At 37.0% G+C, this 18667-nt stretch overlaps 1 protein-coding gene across 1 annotated transcript in view; it reads left to right on the top strand.

Annotated features, from left to right (window-relative positions):
* galnt18b (UDP-N-acetyl-alpha-D-galactosamine:polypeptide N-acetylgalactosaminyltransferase 18b) overlaps positions 1–18667 on the top strand; it is a 92262-nt gene that overhangs the window by 31093 nt on the left and 42502 nt on the right. The window contains exons 2-3 of the mRNA XM_028438863.1: positions 12991–13186; positions 14582–14748. Coding sequence (XP_028294664.1) covers positions 12991–13186; positions 14582–14748 — 363 coding nt within the window. The remainder of the gene's footprint in view (positions 1–12990; positions 13187–14581; positions 14749–18667) is intronic.

Raw genomic sequence — 18667 nt, 5'->3', positions numbered from 1 at the left:
AAGATCTCAAATAAGAGGTTAAGTCTCTTGCATGCCTTAATACTTTGGTGGGGGTGACCCCTTACCTGCTGTGAATAGGGAATTTACTAAGATTGCAGCACAAATTGGTGCACCTTGTCATGACCCAGCTTGAAAAGGTCACAACAACAAGAAAGGGAGACGAGACCATGGCAAACATTCAATCAATATTTATTGTTTAATTAAACAGAATCATCCATCCATTTTCTTCCACTTAGCCATTGCCAGGTCGCAGCGGCAGCGTCTTTAGCAGGAGACACAGACCTTCTCACCAGCCACTTGAACCAGCTCTTCCAGGGGGATTCTGAGGTGTTCCCAGGCCAACCGAAAGACAAAGAGTCTCCAGCGTGTCCTGGGTCTTTTTCCAGTGGAAGGTGCCCTGAACGCCTCACTAGGGAGGCGTCTTAATTTGGTATCTGAGCCACCTCATCTGGCTCTTCTCAATGCAGAGGAGCAGCCGTTCTACTCCGAGCCCCTCCCGGATAACTGCAAAAATCAAACAAATCAAATTAAACCAAATTAGGTCAAATTAAACCAAATTCCAGTTAAGTAAACCAAATTAGATTAAATGAAACCAAATTCCATCAAAGTAAGCCAAAATTAGGCTAAATTCCATTAAATTAGATATTTACATCATAGCATGTACATCAGTAGAATCAGTAGTGTAAAATATGTATGACTGAAGGTAACACAAGTGTTGTAAGATGTAACTAAAGCTAAAAACCTAACATAACATAACCAAGTCAACCCAAGGTGTGATGTATACCTGTGTGGAGGCCAGAGGAGAGAGTGAGTGAAGGATTATGGGAGCTTAAGTAACCTCAGCACACTGGGCCCAGGTGTGTGACATTACCTAATCAGCAGCAGGCTGGAACGCTGAGCAATCAGCACATGATGCCATGGATAACTAGGCTACGTCCCTCCTATCTCCTTTCCTATCCATAACCCCCTGCAGACGTCACAGGGTTATGGAAAAGTGGTTTGAATGTAAATCAAAGGAAAAGAGGTTACCGGGCTACGAGGAACAAAAATTAAACTAAAGGAACTTCACATTGAGAATGGTTGCTCACACTCACCTTCCACTCACAAATATTAATTATGTTGAATAAAACATAATGTGGCTAAAAATGTCTCTTATCCCTTTTTCTTGAACAACAGAGTGTCTGTTTTATGTCAGTTATAATCTGATCATTTGGCTTACATATAATAAATTATGGGTTTAGATCATTAAAAGTTGTTCAAGGCATATTATTGCATTGGTAATTTACATGATCTCCGTCCCTTGTCGGTCATCGTGAGTTTCCGGAAGCGCTCGGGTGTGCGTGACCCTTTAAATGTTGTCGCCGCAAGGAATTGTGGGTCATCATTATGTGGTCTCCTTTGGTAAAGGATGCATTGGTGTTTCCTAGGATAAAGGAGGATATATAGGAATCACTGAGCCTCTTTTCCTCAGCTTAAAGAGAACTCTAAGGCTTTTTATCATGGCCAACACCTAAACACTTCCGACGGTGAAGTAACAGTGGATAGGAAAGAAGATAGGAGGGACTATTCGGATTCAGCCAATGTCTTTGTTTGTGGTAATTATAAGATTCAAAGAAACCAGTTACTCTGGGAGTCATCTGACTTGGGACTCTCATCTTTCTCATTTAAGCCGATATTTTCTGTGGAAGTAAATGCTCAATGTGTTGCTGGGGCAGTTCTTCGTTTCGTGGCTTGTATCATAATATATGAAATAACATATACATTCCTACACTGCGGAGGGCAGCATTACACTCTACAGTGTACAGCCTGCCAGTAATCCAATAGAAGAAGAAGATGCCATGAGCATCACAACATGTAGATATAGTTGAGACCGCCCTATTTAGATGAGCATTTTGCAGTAATTGGAGGCGCAATAGAGCAGCATCTGCACTTCCCTGTCTGTCCATTTAATTATGTAGCCAACAAAAAAAATATAAACAAGAGCTGTCAGAGAGCGCAAACCTCCGCCAAGGTTAGGGGTGCAAAGTGACTGGGCAGGTGGTGCTGAGAACCAGCCAAACATCCACATTGTGCTCCGAAACTTATTCTGGATACTGTATTCACAATTAATTTAATTTGATTTAACTGAACTTCTTGAGGTATCCTGCTAACAAACGTCCACATTGACAAACTGATGGACGGATGGTCAGCTGCTCACACACAGTTTAACACTGCTTTTCCTTCGGTGGCTGTTGGTATAAACTATATTGATTTCAAATTTTGTCACACCACAACCTGACATGACCCACAAGTTGAAAACCTCAGATCTTAGGTCAAAGACAAACTTTTATTCTTCAAGAGCTTTTTCTTGGGCAAGTAAAGCTGTGTTTATCGATTGTCCCATCTTCCTCACAAACTCTACTACTTTTGCCATCATGTATTTTGTGCATGACTGTTTACCTTGCCTACAAGATGGATTCTCCTGGTGTTCACAAACACCACAATCCATCTTGTGCTGCTCCCGCCTTTGCCTTTCGAACCCAAACCGAACCAATCATGAGGCAGCGTTGTGGTTTCTGGCGCGATATCCGAGTGTGACGAAAGCAGAAGCGCCGAAGCAAAACTGGCGCATGCGCAGTTGCGGGCAGAGGAACTAGCTGGGCTACCGCTATTAGCATAGCTCTAAATCAAATTAGGAAGATGTCGACACAGGAGGATGAACGTGTAGAAGCTGATTTAAACTCAGTTTTAGAAAAATCCAGCATTTCTTTTTTTGAAAGAGCAACAGCGAGAGGCGCTTTGTGCTTTTTTGGACGCTAAAGACGGCAAAGCGGAGCCTTGTTGTTGTTGTATCAGCATTTCTGTGGCGCATGCTGATGACGACATCATCATTTGTTACCGTGTGATAGGCTAAAACAAATCATGGTGGACAGGAGCTTTGCCCCATCAGCTTCAAGCATTCTGTTCATGTCCCTCCCTGGTTTCGCCAGACACAGACCCAGATCGATGTGGAGAACTGGAGTTAGAGGGAGGGCTACACATCAATCAATCTGGCTCTTGCTCGGTTACGTGACTGTAGCCTGCTGATATATAACACATTATGATGAAGTATAGTGCAGGGTTATGCTGTGAAAAAGCCACTGGAAAGTTAACTCCATACATTTTTAAGGTCCTCATGTTTTAGATTTTCACATTCTGATGTAGACAATAATGCCTGTAGCATCAGATTGCAGAACTAGTTTATGTAACAAAATCCATAGAGAACTTGATTTTTCTGTTTACTTGTCTCACTGCAGATATATTAAAGTTATTTATGTAATATTAATTTAAAGACAAATTAAAAATGTATATTTGTTTTTCATCCCGTCTCAAAAACAGTCGTCATCATTTTCATTTATTCAACAGTTTCTGTCATGTGTGTCAGGGTAAGCCGCTGTCTTTGTGCTTTCATGAGCTCTTGTTTTTAAGCCCCTAGCGCAGCAAAAGAGTTTGACGGAAAGTTGTCGAGAAAAGTAGGTCTTGTTTAGAAAAAAAAAAATTCAAGGTTCACTCTTTGAAATTTCATTTCTGGAGAAGAATGCGTCAAACAGATAAATATCCTTTATGTGAGATTAATGGGATTCTTCACCCCGTATGTTTCTAAGCCTTCTGTTTATTTTTCTCATGTCAAAGCTCTGAAATATATTTTATTTGATATATTTGTATCCTTCTTAAATGAGAGCTTTTAATGGGAAAAGGTACACCTTGGACTTTTAGAAATATGCGGTAAAGGATCAAAAGTGCAGGGCATGGATAAAAATAGGAGGATAAGTGAAAAGATGCCATGTGGAAGATATTTTTTTCTTTACAGTACTTTGAAAGTCAAATCTGATGGGAGCTTTTAAAGAAAAAAAAAAGGAAAGAAAGACAAGACGTCTCTGATCACTGAATTTATTAGAATAACAAATCAGGCTTTTCAAGGCAAACAGTAAAAGTAAAAAATGTGGCTTAGGAGACACATCTCTGTGGATTGATATTAAATAATGCTCTTTTCAAAAAAGATGAGAAATATAGCAGTAGGTTGGTAAAAATGTCTGGATGGTAATGACTTTCAATGACAATCAGCCAAGAATGAAAGTTAGAAATGATCTATGTGAATGGCATGACTGATTTCAGCACATTAACAATGAGAAATGAACAAAAGCAGCAGAGCTGAAAAAGGCAGCTCTGAGTAAACAACACACATTTGTCCTAAATTGTGCCACTGCACACGTGCAGCCTTGCACACTTACATAAAGCGGTGATGCTTGTCACTTTTTGACTCTGTACACGACTTAGTTTGCAGTAACACTTGTGTACTGGTTGTTTTAGAAAGTAAAATAAAATACAAAATCAGTGCCCATGAAGGGGAAAGACGATTAGCAGCTTTCAGTTACTTCAGTGAAATCCGAAAAAGGCATCACAGCTCTGCTTTGTTTATTCTTGTACTGTACATGAGCTCACACACTCCTGGTGGATTAGTTTGTAATACAAACATTGTAATCTGACTTAGTTTGCATAAACAGGCAATAGATACATAAATGGATTACCGCTGCGATAACCTCGACGGCTTGTCCAATCCATCCTGTGGATATTGCATGCAGTAGTGTGTGTATGTGTGAATCATGAATTTATTATTCACACTGGATTTTCTAGTTCTCGCTGTGTGTCGTAAAGCAAGATTTGGAACCTAACAACAAAGCAAACACACATTCTTTGTAGTGTTTACTTATACATTTGTAATATGAATATCTTTCATTGTGTGCGACTGATAATTTATGCACCTGAATATTCTTTTTAAAAGGGATTTTTTTTTTTTTTTAATTCATTTTCTGCAAAATTGAGGGTTTATCCATGCCCCTGAAACTTAGCGTGTTGCAAGTACTAGAAACACCAGAAGAATCTCGTCTAAGCTTAGTTTCAGTTTCAGTTTAACAAAAAAAAAATATTCAAACATAAATCCCAATTTAAAAATATATAACAAGACTGGCAGAAGCAAAAATGCTTTTATGCCCATCATAAATCATAACATTCAAGTTACCTTTCTCAATAATTCACACAAAAGAAATGCAAGCATTCAACAAGTACATTTGAGGTGCCTTTTTTCAAATTATATATATATATATATATATATACACATGTACTTTCTTTTAAATACAACATTTAACAAAAAACGCAGACATATTTCTACTGCTTCAAAACACTCTAAAATACATTGTGACATTTTTTTTTTGTTTGTCACTCGTTTTATTTCTTTATCCACATTATTCCACAAATGAACCCCTAGAACAGACAGACATCTTCGTTTTATCTTGGTAAAATAAATTGATCTCTTCAGCTGTATTTGCTGGCCTGTAGTGAGAAGTATTTATGAACGCCTTCTGGAAGAGCATTTATTTTTGCTTTGAACATTGTCATTATCGGTGTTATTTTATCACAAAACACTATCTTTTTAAATTTCATAAGTTTTGATTTAACAAATAATGGATGTGTGTGGTCATAATATCCTGCTTTGTTTATCAATCTTACTGCCTTATTTTTTTTTTTTTTCTAAGTTGGACAAACTTCTCTGGGTTCAGACATTTTCATATTGATGAGGCTTGACTTCCTTTTAACACTCTGAAATCTACATCACGGCTCGTATTTGCTCTTCTTTAATGTCAATAGTAAATGAATAGAGTGAATAATTTTGACAGCAACACAGTGTTTAATGCTGCGCCTCTGTATCCCACTTCTGTTTGATTGGATGCGTGTTGACACTGACTGAGATTAAATCGCTTCCCATGTGTTTTAATTGGAGAACATTTTCTGACGAAGAGCTGCAGAGTCGAAAATTGGTGGTGCAATGGTTAGACAGGAATCGTAAACCGATTACGGTGTTTGTGTGTGAATTTTTGACATGACACCTAGATCATGACATCTTTTAATTACAACTCTGTGTTACTCCAAGGGTTTGGATGGTTTGAGTGCTCAGTCAGGGTGTAAACAACAATAATTGGTCTGGTATTGTGCTCACTCATTTCATTTCTCCATTTCCTCAATTATAACCCCCCCAGCAAACCATTACATGCCACACTCAACGACGTGGCTCACATAAAACAAAGTTAGGCATTGTGCTACAGACACAGTCACAAAACGCTTCTTCACACAAATGTGTCACTTATCTATAAATACTCTATTTTCAGCTCCAACTAACAAGAGTGTTTGTTTTATTTAGATCCCCATTAGCTGTACTGCAGAAGCAGTAGCTATTCTTCCTGGGGTCTACATCACAGACTATATATTCACACAGAAACAACAATATAATTAAAATAAAACACAATAACCAAAGCATACATAATACACAACAACATGAACCAAAATACACACAACATAGAAACACAAAAATTAAAGTAAATTAATAATTGATGAAAATAAAATAAAAACTCTACCTGTATGCAAAATATTCAGGTATAAAATTATGCCATACATTACATATCAATGTCTTTGTTTATTTGTATATCTTGAAACCAATATCCGACGTGCTTTGGACTCCTAAGTTATCTGAGCATCACCTACAGGATATGAAATTGGTTCTTTGCTTATGAGAGAAGGTAAAAGTAAAATGGTTTATGATAGATAGAAGTAGTTAAATATTACTGTATAGTGAGCTGTAGTGTTTGTCTTTAAGCTGTGCCCTAATCGATGAACGGAGTGGTTTGTGATTTGGGTTTCTATTGGAAATGAGACCTTGAGGATAGTCAGACTAAGCAGTAGGCACACGTGTGCATTTTTATTTTGTGATTGTAGGGTCATATTTATGTACTCAGTCACTCCCTAGGCTTCAAACGGCCAGTAAGTCCTAAAAGCATTGAAGCACTAGGGGTGGTGGAGAAAACTGATAATCAATTCATCACAATTTTATTATTGACAATCATGAATCAATTCTTAAATTTCAAAAAAAAAAATTTAAGATATGTTCACTTTTTCCAAATTGTAATGCAAACCAGGCCAAACCTTCTAATTTGGATATTTCAGTTACATTATGTATATATTGAATGTGCTGTGAGGTGTTGCTTAAAAGTTGAATAAATCAGCATTTGACTGGAAAAAAATAATCATAAGTCGTTAATGTTTAAAAAATCAGTTTGTAATCGAATTAAGACTTTGATAATCAAATGGAATCAGGAATTTGAGCTATGCCCAACTGTACTACTGTATATACATGATAGAGATGTCCCAATATCGGATATCTGTCTGATACCAGCCAGAAAATTAATATTGGATGTAATCTACATCTGAAATCTCCGATATATATTATATTATATTTATTCAATTGTAGAATACTGTAGATATTATGTTGAAGGTTAAAATGTATGTAACCAGTTGGTTAATAATAAATGGGTCAGTTTTTCTCATCCTTACTGTTGTTAACTATTGTTCTCTGTTTGAGTAACATCACTTGATCAAACCTTTTCTAACATTCTACACTACAAAATAAGTCATAAAAGTACATATGATTCTTGCTGATATCGTATCGGATTGATATCAGTATCGACCAATACTCAAGGCTGCAATATCGGTACTGTATCAGAAGTGAAAAAGTAGTATCAGGACATCCCTAGTACGTATATATTTTAAGTTAAGAGGATAAAAGGTGTGTCCCACTGGAAGCATTTCATCAAACGTCTACACCTGTTGTACACGGAGTTGACTTTACACATTATTCTCTAAAGTGTCAAATATTCTAACCATGTTTGACACTGAAAAGGGTTTTTACTTTGGTAGAGAGAATGAATAACTGTAATATTCATCCATTCATTTTCTGACCCACCTGTTTTCAGGGTTTCCAGCTCTCAATGGGCATTAGTTAAGGGTACACCCTGAACAGGGCGCCAGTCCATCGCAGTGTTATGTTTCCTTTTTTTTTTTTTTTTTTTTTTTAAAGCAATGCTAGAATGTAGTTTATTTTCCTTATTTAGTGATGTTTCCGCTCGATTGTTGCCTGTTTTTTTTGGTGTTGTTGTTTTTGTTTCGGTGTGTGACGATCAGTGTGCTCTGGTGGTGTGGCAGAACATCTTCCATCGTCTTTCCTCTGTGACAGCCAGACACCAAGCTGTTGCCTTGCGGTGCACGTAATGAAAGCACACCTAGTGTTTCACACTGCACTCGCCTACAGTGCTGCTGGGACTCTTGGGGAATACTCTTCGTATCTATACACACACACACAGACACACACACTGAGCTCCTTGCCTTGCCTCAGGTGTAGGTGCCATGCTTTGCTTGAGTTAGCGCCAATGTTTTTGGACTAATTGGGTTGTAAAAGGAAATCACTCACCAATCGCAAGCTTAGAGCTTCTCACGTAATCGCCTTGATTAAGAAAAGTCATGTGGGATCTTTTTTCCCTCTTTGTGCTTCACAACAAAGCCAACAACAATTCCTTTTTATTTTTTTTTTAACATATGTAAAACAGATCTTCTGAAACTGATTTTCTCACTACACTCACAGTCTCTGTTATGGACCAACCAATATACTTTCAGATTTAAATCCTTTTTTTTCTTTCTTTTTGGGAGTCATATTCCCACTGCATGGATTTTTTTTTTCTTTTACCAACATGACATGCATTCACTTTTTGACATCTGAATGTTTATTTAGGACAGCATCTTAAGTTGCTCTTTGAGGACAAACAGAACATTGATCAAATATCATAAGCAAGAGACTGCATCGCTGTCAGACTATAACTTTTATCAATAAGTGATTACATTTTTGAGCTTTTTGTTTTTGGCAGAATCTCATCTTTATGGGTTGAAATCTTGGCTGCCCATGTTCTTTAAATTTTAAGGAAGTAGGACAGTCAGAAATTCTGACAGAATGCCTTTTTGGCTTCTTGTCAAACTTTTTGAGAAGAAAATAAATATTCCTGCCGTATCAAATCGCTGAATATAAAGCTACAGACTGCAGGGGATCTACTGCTCCTAAATAATAGCGAACCATAACCTAGCATTCACCTTTTTGTTTTTTGTTGTTGTTTCACTGGATGATCCTCTGTTTGTGGTGAGGGAATTGAATAGCAGTTGTAGTGTATAGTGGATGTCCATTGACCTGTCACTAGTGTAGTATTTAATACTACTTTCAGAGCCTTGAATGACCCCTGCTCTTTAGTAGCTACATTACAGAGATCAACAGTGATAAAAAAAAAAAAATACAGATTAAGCATTTTGAATTCAATCTAATAATTAGCCAATTTCATTAATGATGACTTCACTTTATTTAAAAGTGTTCCAATCATGATCTGGGCCAAGTCCTTGGCCCATTACCACCTTTTGAGATTCATTTCTCACATTGCCAACATTGTTTGGTGTGCACACGGGTAAAAGTAAAAGAGAGATATACTCTGTGCTTAAAAGAACTTTTGACACTTACTTGTACATTTGATATTATTCTGAAATTCGACGCGTTATGAAATCTTTGGTTGTAGCTTTTGTTTATTTTCAAGCTGAAGGCATAACCGTTTTCACTGAGAGTGCAGTTTGGGTCAGCGGGCTGATGTTGTTGTTGGTCTAATAGCACAAAAAATGGTTGTTGTGTCAAGTAATTTCTTTGCAAACTAGGCATTTGCAACAAAGCTATTCTACAATAGGCTCAAAGTTCACCTCAAGCTCTTCTGAGAGGCAGATTTTATAAAGTTTGTTGAAACAAACAAAGAACAGCTAAGAACAAAGCTGGTTGTTTAGCTGTACAGTAATTGTTGTGCTTCACGAGTAGGGTAAGGATTTAACATATTGATCAAAACACTGTTATCTTTCCCTTGTATGATTAGGCCCTGTTTGTCTCTGGTTTATAATGTAATCCCAGTACAATTACCTCTTTGCAGCCTCGTTTTAAATCTTACCAGGCTAACATTGTTTGTGTGGTAAAACGATCGGCTCATGAATTTTAACCGCCCTCAATCTGCTTAAAACACACTCTGTACACACACTGTACACACGTAGGCTCACACACTTCACCTTGACTTTTGGCTGCATGTCACAAAGGATTTATTCTTGCTCCTCTTCGAGGCTTTTTCGACTTAAGCTCTGTTCTTTGATTTTTAAAGACTATCTTCAACCAGACTAAATAGGTAATTGTAGGAGTTCTTATTATTTTTCTTTTGCAACACCTTTGACCTAGAACTCCTCCTAGGCTAGTAATGCAGCACTAATGACACAAATGTCATCTCATAGGGGCAATTGGAGCCAAAATGTCAAGGTCAAGGTCACGCCAAGTGTCAAAAACCCAAATTTTCCATCTCTCTATGAATTTATCGCACAAGTTCGATGCTTACATTTATGAAAAGCTCATCTCAATTGGAGTATTTTATTTAATCACATCAAAGCTGTACGACCTACCAGTAAAAAGATTGATAGGGGTCAAAGTTCATTAAGTCACACAAAAAAAAAAAGTTTTTTTTCCAATAACTTAACCACAAATTGAGAGACAGTGCTCAGACTGGTACCATTGAACAACATTTTCCTTCAATGTGGGACCTACCAGTAAAAAGATCAATAGGGGTCAAAGTTCATGATGTCAGAAAAAAAAAAAATCCTATAACTTGGCCACAAATTGAGAGACAGTGCTAGACTGGTACCATTAAACAACATTTCCTTTCAATGTGTTACCTTGGCCTTTGCTCAAGGTCACCTTTAAGGTCAAGGTCAGTCTTCTGTTTTTTCTGCATTATATAACTTCAACAAATTCAGATCCAGGTTGTCATTTTTACTGCGAATTTTACGTTATGAAAATAAACTATTTATGGAACTACATAAACATATATTGTATATACACACATATGATGGTGTACTGTATAGATATTGTAAATCAATGCAGCTATTGATGACATATTACCGAAAATCCCAGTTATGTCACTCGGAATCAATGGATTTGAATTGCCCGTCAATAACTTCTGTTGTCACAACTCTCTCTCTAAACGGCTCTGGTGTTTTCTGTTAAAACTCCTGCCTCCTTATTCTCTGCCTCATGGTCCTTTAACCTCACCACATGACATTAGGGAAGCAGTTGATATCCAGCAGGTACAGAAACGATTGCTACAGGTGATGGGGCATGCAAGTCAGTTGATGTCAGTGACATCACGTCCCCTTTTATACTGAAAAATACAGCTTTGACTCACTGCAGTGACCCTTGACAGTGGCTGGTTCTGTGCAGAATAATTATTGAATCACACCAAAAATATTTTATTTTTCCTTCTTTTAAGTTTTATTTGTTGAATTTAAATTCCAACTTGTACAAAATACAGCTGAATACCATTATTTTATTTGTGTTTATTGTTTTCACCTTCATTTTATGACTGTTTGCTTTATTTATTTATTTTTTTTCTTTTCTTACCTTGTCTGCACATGCTGTCGAAGGTCAACACTATATATTGTGCAATCTTTTCAAAGTCAAAGTCATCTTTATTGTCAATTTTTCAACATGCGCTGGACATGCAGAAAAATCCAAAAAAAAGTTTCTGTCTGATCCACGGTGTAAACTAACAGTAGAAAGATTTTAAAATGTATACAGAATATAAAAGATACAAATAAAAAGACAGATTTCCAAAAATGTCCAGATACTGTGCAAATGTGTGCATTTCAAAAAAGCAATAGCAGCAACAACAAATGTCCATGGACCTGTATGTACCGCAAGTAAATGAATATAAGGCACTAACTTAACGAATTAAATAATAATGATTTGTTTTGTATTTTAAGAGTCCTTTTGTTTTTTTGTTTCTGCGACAACAATTCATGTTTTATTATTGCAATTAAATAAATTATTTTTTATTTAATTACATTTTTTTACATCTTACTGTTGTTACTGCTCATTTAAGGTGGCTAATACTGAATGATTGAATTGTAGCATGCTGTAGTGAAGCAGCCACATATGGCTCTATATGTTCCCAAGTGGCCCTGTTCGGGAAGAATCTTATGTAAGTTGTGTGTTAGATGTGTAATCTTATGTGTTATAATCCCTGTGCCCCAATTAAGCATCCGATATTCCAAAATTGGCTACCAGGCTTTGAATTTAGACACGTGATCTAAAGGTTTTCATAATTCCCACTGTGTATTGAGGTTAACAAAAAGTGTCAGTGCTCAAAATCCCCACAGCGTCACTATATCTTCACTCCTGAATGCTATGCACTATTGAACCTGAGTAATATGCCTGCATTACAGATACTTGGCACTTATAAAACCAGCAAACGGCAAGAATATTCTCTGATTTTTTAGTTTTATAGTCGCTGTTAGAAATTTTTACTGCTCACTTGTACTTGACGCTGATGCCATTACTTTTTAATTTACTTTTGTGTGGCTGAGGAGACTCGGGAGTTTTCTTCTGAAGTTCTTTTACATCTCCCAAAGCTGCAGCAAATGTTTAACAGATGCCACCAGTGTTAAATGAGTTTTGAACAAATCGGTGTTTCTATTAATGGGGTCCACGAGCAGTAATGCCCAACAACACTGAACTAGTGTCTATAAAAACTTTTACTGCACCCAACTTTTGAATCCTCCTCTTTTCAGTTGTTTAAAAAATAGATAGATGGTGCAGATTTCCACTGTCGCTACACACCCATACAAACAGAGAGAGAGAAAGGGAGAGATTAGAGTTTGAATATATCAGAAAGTCCATGTGTTTCACTGCTTTGTTATCTTGAGGGATATTGGATTCACTGTGTAGGTCAAAGAGCAAAGTCACACACATCACTACCCAGCAGCTGCAGGTATGAATCAACTCCTTTGCTCAAGGACGTCGTAAATAAGAACTGCAGAAGGACAGTCTGTCTTTTTTTACAGTAATAAGCCACCCCTCACCTGAGAACATGCATTACTGTACGAGAAGAACTCCATACATCACAGTGATTACATTAGCATTATCAACTTCACACATTCCTCAAATGTCACCTCACACACAGTGTCACAGAAGTTGACATTATTCAGCCTTGACAAACAGTCATGAGTCATTTGTCTTTCTGTGCCTCCCAGAGACCCCGGGGAAGGAAGACAATGGTCAGCCGGACTCGTCATTCTCTGACATGTCATTGTTTGCTCATTGGGGTCAGGATCTCAGCCCGGAGAACCGACGAGTGGCTCTGAAGATGTTCCAGTACTACGGATACAATGCCTACCTCAGTGATCGCCTCTCCTTCGACAGGCCACTACCCGAACTCAGACCTGAGGGGTAAGACAATGGCATGATGATTATGTACATTTAGAAAAGTATATGCACAAATCATATAATCGGGCTATTGAACGCACAGCTGTATTGGCCACATTCCAGTAATTTAGCAATTTTCCAAGATAAATTCACGTAAAGGTCGCGCCATGACATAGGCCACACCCTATTGGCTGATGAGGGTGCCCTTTAATCAGAACGGGCAGGTAGGCGGGCTGCTGTACTCCGGTTAACGGAGGTTTCCGTGTATTTCCTTGTATTCTGATCAGTTTTATTTCCACATAAAGTCTCCTCCTCACTGACCCTCGTCTACATATCAGTCCATTTACAGCTTTTTATGGTCACTTTTACTGGAAGCAGACGTAATACATGATACAAAGCTTCATCCATTCCCATGCACCATCACGTTGATTGGCCTCTGAGTCAAAATTCAGACACAATCGTTTCTGAACAAACGTAACATGGTTATTTGGCTGATTTTTACTTTGTCCGAAGTGTTTCAGCGCTCTCGCTCTCCGTGTGTGTGTGTGTGTGTGTGTGTGTGTGTGTGTGTGTGTGTGTGTGTGTGTGTGTGTGTGTGTGTGTGTGTGTGTGTGTGTGTCACATCAGCTGTCGGTCTCTGTCCTGTGTGCGATCGCTCCTGATAAACCTAGTGCAGTGATTTGACATTATGCCATTTATTATTAACTACTATTAACTACTATATTTTTAACCTTATTGTACTGTTTATTCGCTCTTCCTACCGTAAATGCATACGTGAGCACCTCTCCCCAAAGTTATTACTGGTATTTGATTTTATTCAAGCAATCAGCATTCTTATTTTATATATAATATATACACATTATCCAAAGCTCGTTTCTGAACGTTCAGTTCATTGTGATGTTCAGTGGCTGTCACAGTTAATTCATTCACTTTTAGTCTCTAAAAAGCTGTTGTGGTCTGATCAGCATGGCCTGTTCACATCATTTCCAAAGCAACATATTATAGGACACTAAAGTTATAGACTTTATTGTCAAAATTTCCCTCCGGGGTTGCACTTTGTAGACGGTCCCTGCCTTGTCTGCTCTCCTTCAGAGGGAACACTACTTCTGCCCACACCTTATATAATTAAAAAAACTTAAACCGTGCATGCTCTATATATTAGCCTTAGACGTTGGTTCCAAAAGCTTCTTTGGTAACATTCCTAATGCTATAGATGTCATTAAAAAATGCACATAAATTAGTACCCAAGCCAAATTTGACACTTTGATAAATGAACACACTATAGAAATCTGGCAAAAAGCAAAGTTGGCTTGAAAGCAGAAAATCTCCATCTATCTATTAAGCTAGAGGTGTTAAATATATTCAGATGTATCAAAGTCTAAACATGTCTTTAATGATATTTATCTTTGGTTTCCACAGGTGCAGAAATATAACCTATCCTCTAAACCTGCCTCAAGTGAGCGTCGTGTTCATTTTTGTCAATGAAGCCTTGTCAGTCATCTTGAGATCCATACACTCTGCAGTCAACAGGACACCCTCCCATCTTCTGAAAGAGATTATCCTGGTGGATGACAACAGCAATAACAGTAAGTATCACCGTTGTTAATGAAGGCAATTCACATTAGTCAGAAACATACCGAAAAAAGGAACGGACTAGCGTATCTTAGCAGCAAACATTAATTTTAAATCTTTATTTATTAAGTACTTAACCCCACCCCTTCAGATGACTCTCCTTGTTGTTTTCTATAGCGTTATTGTGATAAGGGAAGAATTATATACGAACTTCTGAGTATAAAGATAAAAGATTTTAGTGGCAAATAAGCAGAAAAAAGATGCTCAGGTTTTCTAAGGAATTTCTGTACATCCATCTATGTTTAATTTCTAATTGTGTTGAGTAGAACTATGATAAATTTGAGTTTTTAAGCATTATATGGGGGTATATATGTTGAGATATAAAACTATGTACACTTTTCATATTCTTTTCTTTTATTTCATTATATTATAGTTGAAACCTACATGTAAAAGAGGGGGATCGAACCTCAAATAAATATTCTCTGTTTTTACAAATGTATTTAATTTATTGTAATTGTACTCTCTGAGTTTTGTTCTAGGAAAGAGGACTTGTAAAGATCACAGGCATTCATTTACGTCATTATTCTTTCAAATGTTGTTGTATGCCACCCGTTGGAAACTTTGTGCGATTGTTCAAACAAAAATACAGAAGAATAAAGAATTCATGTATTTTTTATTTATTTTTTTTTAAAGTCACACAAGGTAAAGATGCTACTACACAACTCAAATCAGGATGTTAAACACTATAGTTGGAAAAAATCAATTCACAAACAGCATTTTAAGGTGGAACGTGTTCTATGGGAGCGTTCTTTCAACAAGATCCTTAAACATTCGTATTGTATACTAATTTGTCTCACTGTGGTCCGTGAGGTAGCATAGCAACTAATCATATTTTAAACTTTAAGAGTTTTTAAAGCTGCTTCTAACATAGATGTGGGCTTTATACGTATATGTTTAGCTTTTTAAATGTGCTGTTTCTCACAACATTAAGTATTAGGTTGTCTGTGAGTGTTTGTTTTATTGATGACGTAGTCCCTGTTCTTCTATACCTTGTTGTTCTGTAAGGAAGCTTGGCGGGGTACATCCTGCACATATTGTCAGAGATACTGGCTAATACAGTGGAATATTTCTTTGCACTGTGGGGGAAGACATAGAAAACCTATCCACTTTTAAACTCTGTGCAGCAGTACACTGAACCAGTGTAGAAGCCCAAATGTCCTTGTGGTTTGAAGATACCCCAGGTTTCATAAGCATTACTACATATCCAATAGAAGTGTGCCAATACATTAATTATTAAATTCATCGCGATTCGACGCATGACGATTCAATAACGATTCATAAATGTTAAAAATGTATTTCTTTACATAATACCTAAAGCATGCTGACCACCTTCTGTTCTTACACAATAACGTGGCATTTAAAAACCCAAATTCCACAAATGTCATGAGAGCTGATGTGGTAGGTTTTATGTTTTAAAGTTGCTTTGATTGTGCACAAGTTAATTGGCTCACACCCTCTTTGTTCACACATGTGTTGAGGAGGAACCAGAGCCATTCTTAGCATCTATGAGGCGAGGCATGCTGTGCACACGCTCGCACTCCTGCCGTCAGTCAGCTGTTAGTGTTGCATACATAAAAGACATGTCTTCAGAGCGTGAGAGGAAACCAGTGTAAGCACAGAAAATTAACTCAGCCAACTGTGATCGCCACAAATCATTGATCACATACAATTTTGTTGAAAAAAGTCCATCTAATGTCTAAAATAATCTTCCATGCTATTTCCTGTACAGAGATCTCCCATAGCTTATAATATTGATAAGTGCTTTTTACCAGGGTTGGGGTCAATTACTTTTTTCAGTTACAATTACGTTATCAACTACCCATGTTCAATTACAATTAAATTCCGATTACAGTGACGCGCAATTTTCCCAATTACAATTAAATCACAATTATTTTCTATCCTCAGAAAGTCAATTGCAATTACATTTTCAATTACTGAAATTCAATTCCAATCAATCACAATTGCTGAGCCTGAAATAAATAACCTAATAAAAGTTATAACATTCCTCTTGTGTTAGCTTTCTGTTAGTAACTCTTACAATAACGGATCCTAAATCAGCTGTAAAATACACTAAAAACAAATATCTATCTTCTAATTTCTTTCATATCTATTGGTTACTTTGTTAGGCTTCCTAATCAATGAAAATATGGGTTTTAATATTTTTGGTGTGGGCGTCTGAGCCTCTTTTGTGTCAGCATACCCCTCGATTTAAAATTTTTAATGATAAAATGTGGGAAAACTTAATATGAAACACATTTTAATAATTGTTAACTACATACTGTATATGTAGAACTGTATTGTAACTGACAATAATTGAGGATTTTTATAGAATGTCCATGTCAATTACACTTAATTACACTCAATTACAAGTGAATTATCTAAACTCAATTTGCAAACAAATTACGATTACGACAGCAACAGATTTTTTTAAATTATAATTACAACTGTAATTACGGTGTAATTAACGCGATAACAATTATAATTGACCCCAACCATACTTCAAATAATTTTACCCAAAAATCTACCCAACTGAGACAGAGTTCCAGTGATTGCTGAAGGCCCAGAGGGCACAATGGGATAAGGTTCCTCTTCACAAGATAAAAAAGACATTAAACAGCGACTCATCTCTGGAGCGGAGCTGCTATAGCTGACGCTCACACTCAGCTGCTTAGATGTGCAGCAAATTTCACTGCTGGCATCGAAGCAAAGTGACCAGATGTTACACCTGACATAATTATCCCCAAACCTAGAACATTTAAAAAAAAAAAAAATTTAAGTGTACACAGAGGCTACTATTACCGGTGCTGGTTGATGTGAAATGATACTAAATGATTCATGTTCCCAAAATAAAGACATTTAACCATTGCAGGTACCGCAGAAGACAACACGAGCAAGAGCATACAAGAGGTGTGTTGAGTGTTCTGTCAGTTTTTTACATGAAAGTGCGGCTCGTCCGTTGGTCAAATTTACTGGTTTTTCCTCTAGCTTTAAAACTACTTTAGTATTCACTAAAATAAATACAATTATACCACTAATTATAGCTTCAAAGCTCAGAACGGTGCCCTGGGGCTACAAACACACCAGCAAGCTGATTAGGTCTTTGTGGACATCTCATTAAATAATTTTAACAAACTAACTTTTTTTTCTGTGTGGGTTGAGGGTGTTCACTGTCATTTTTAAATCTTCCATGAGCTATCCATTAGCAAAAAATATATTTTACAAAAGGGTAAAAAAAAAAACAACCTCCCACATTGAAAAGAGACTACTGTATATGGTTGACAGTGCAAAGGCTGCGTACCATATAAGGGTGAAAAGAAGGCTGTAAAAGGCAATGGGACTAATCCAAAGTCATTTACAGGCTCTGCTCAACTAAACCGGCTTCAGTGCATTTAGCAACGGGCTGAATTAATGTTGAATGTTAAACAAAATGTATTCCTAAGTGCTAAACACATTATAAAACTTTGATGCAATGAGATGTAAATTTAAAACATGAAGGAGCTTACCCCAAAATAGGGACATGTTAAAATTTCATGAATAGAAGGAGCTTTATAGCTTCACCTCATTTCTTTTCTTCAGTGAACTCATTACTATTGTGTGGTATCTACTATTTTTAACAATGGAGGAGACCATTCTGGTTAAAGCCAGTTTTTATTGTCCAGAATGTTTAACTCCTCGAAGTCACCTTGCTTTGGTAGATCTATGGTACAGAGTACATCACAGTTTTGCTGATATATCACTGCATTTTCTTCAATGAGATAATACCTGACTGAGGACAAATCTCTATTTATTCCAAGTTGTGAGTCCAAAGGCTTGAATGCAGCCTAGATGATCAGTATTTGCAGCTTTTTGGAACAGGCTGTGACTAAAATGTGA

Source organism: Gouania willdenowi, chromosome 3 (genome assembly GCF_900634775.1).
Source record: "Gouania willdenowi chromosome 3, fGouWil2.1, whole genome shotgun sequence".
Lineage (NCBI taxonomy): Eukaryota > Metazoa > Chordata > Actinopteri > Blenniiformes > Gobiesocidae > Gouania > Gouania willdenowi.
Note: the sequence above shows the minus strand (reverse complement) of the source record. Positions and strands in the feature narration are given on the sequence as shown.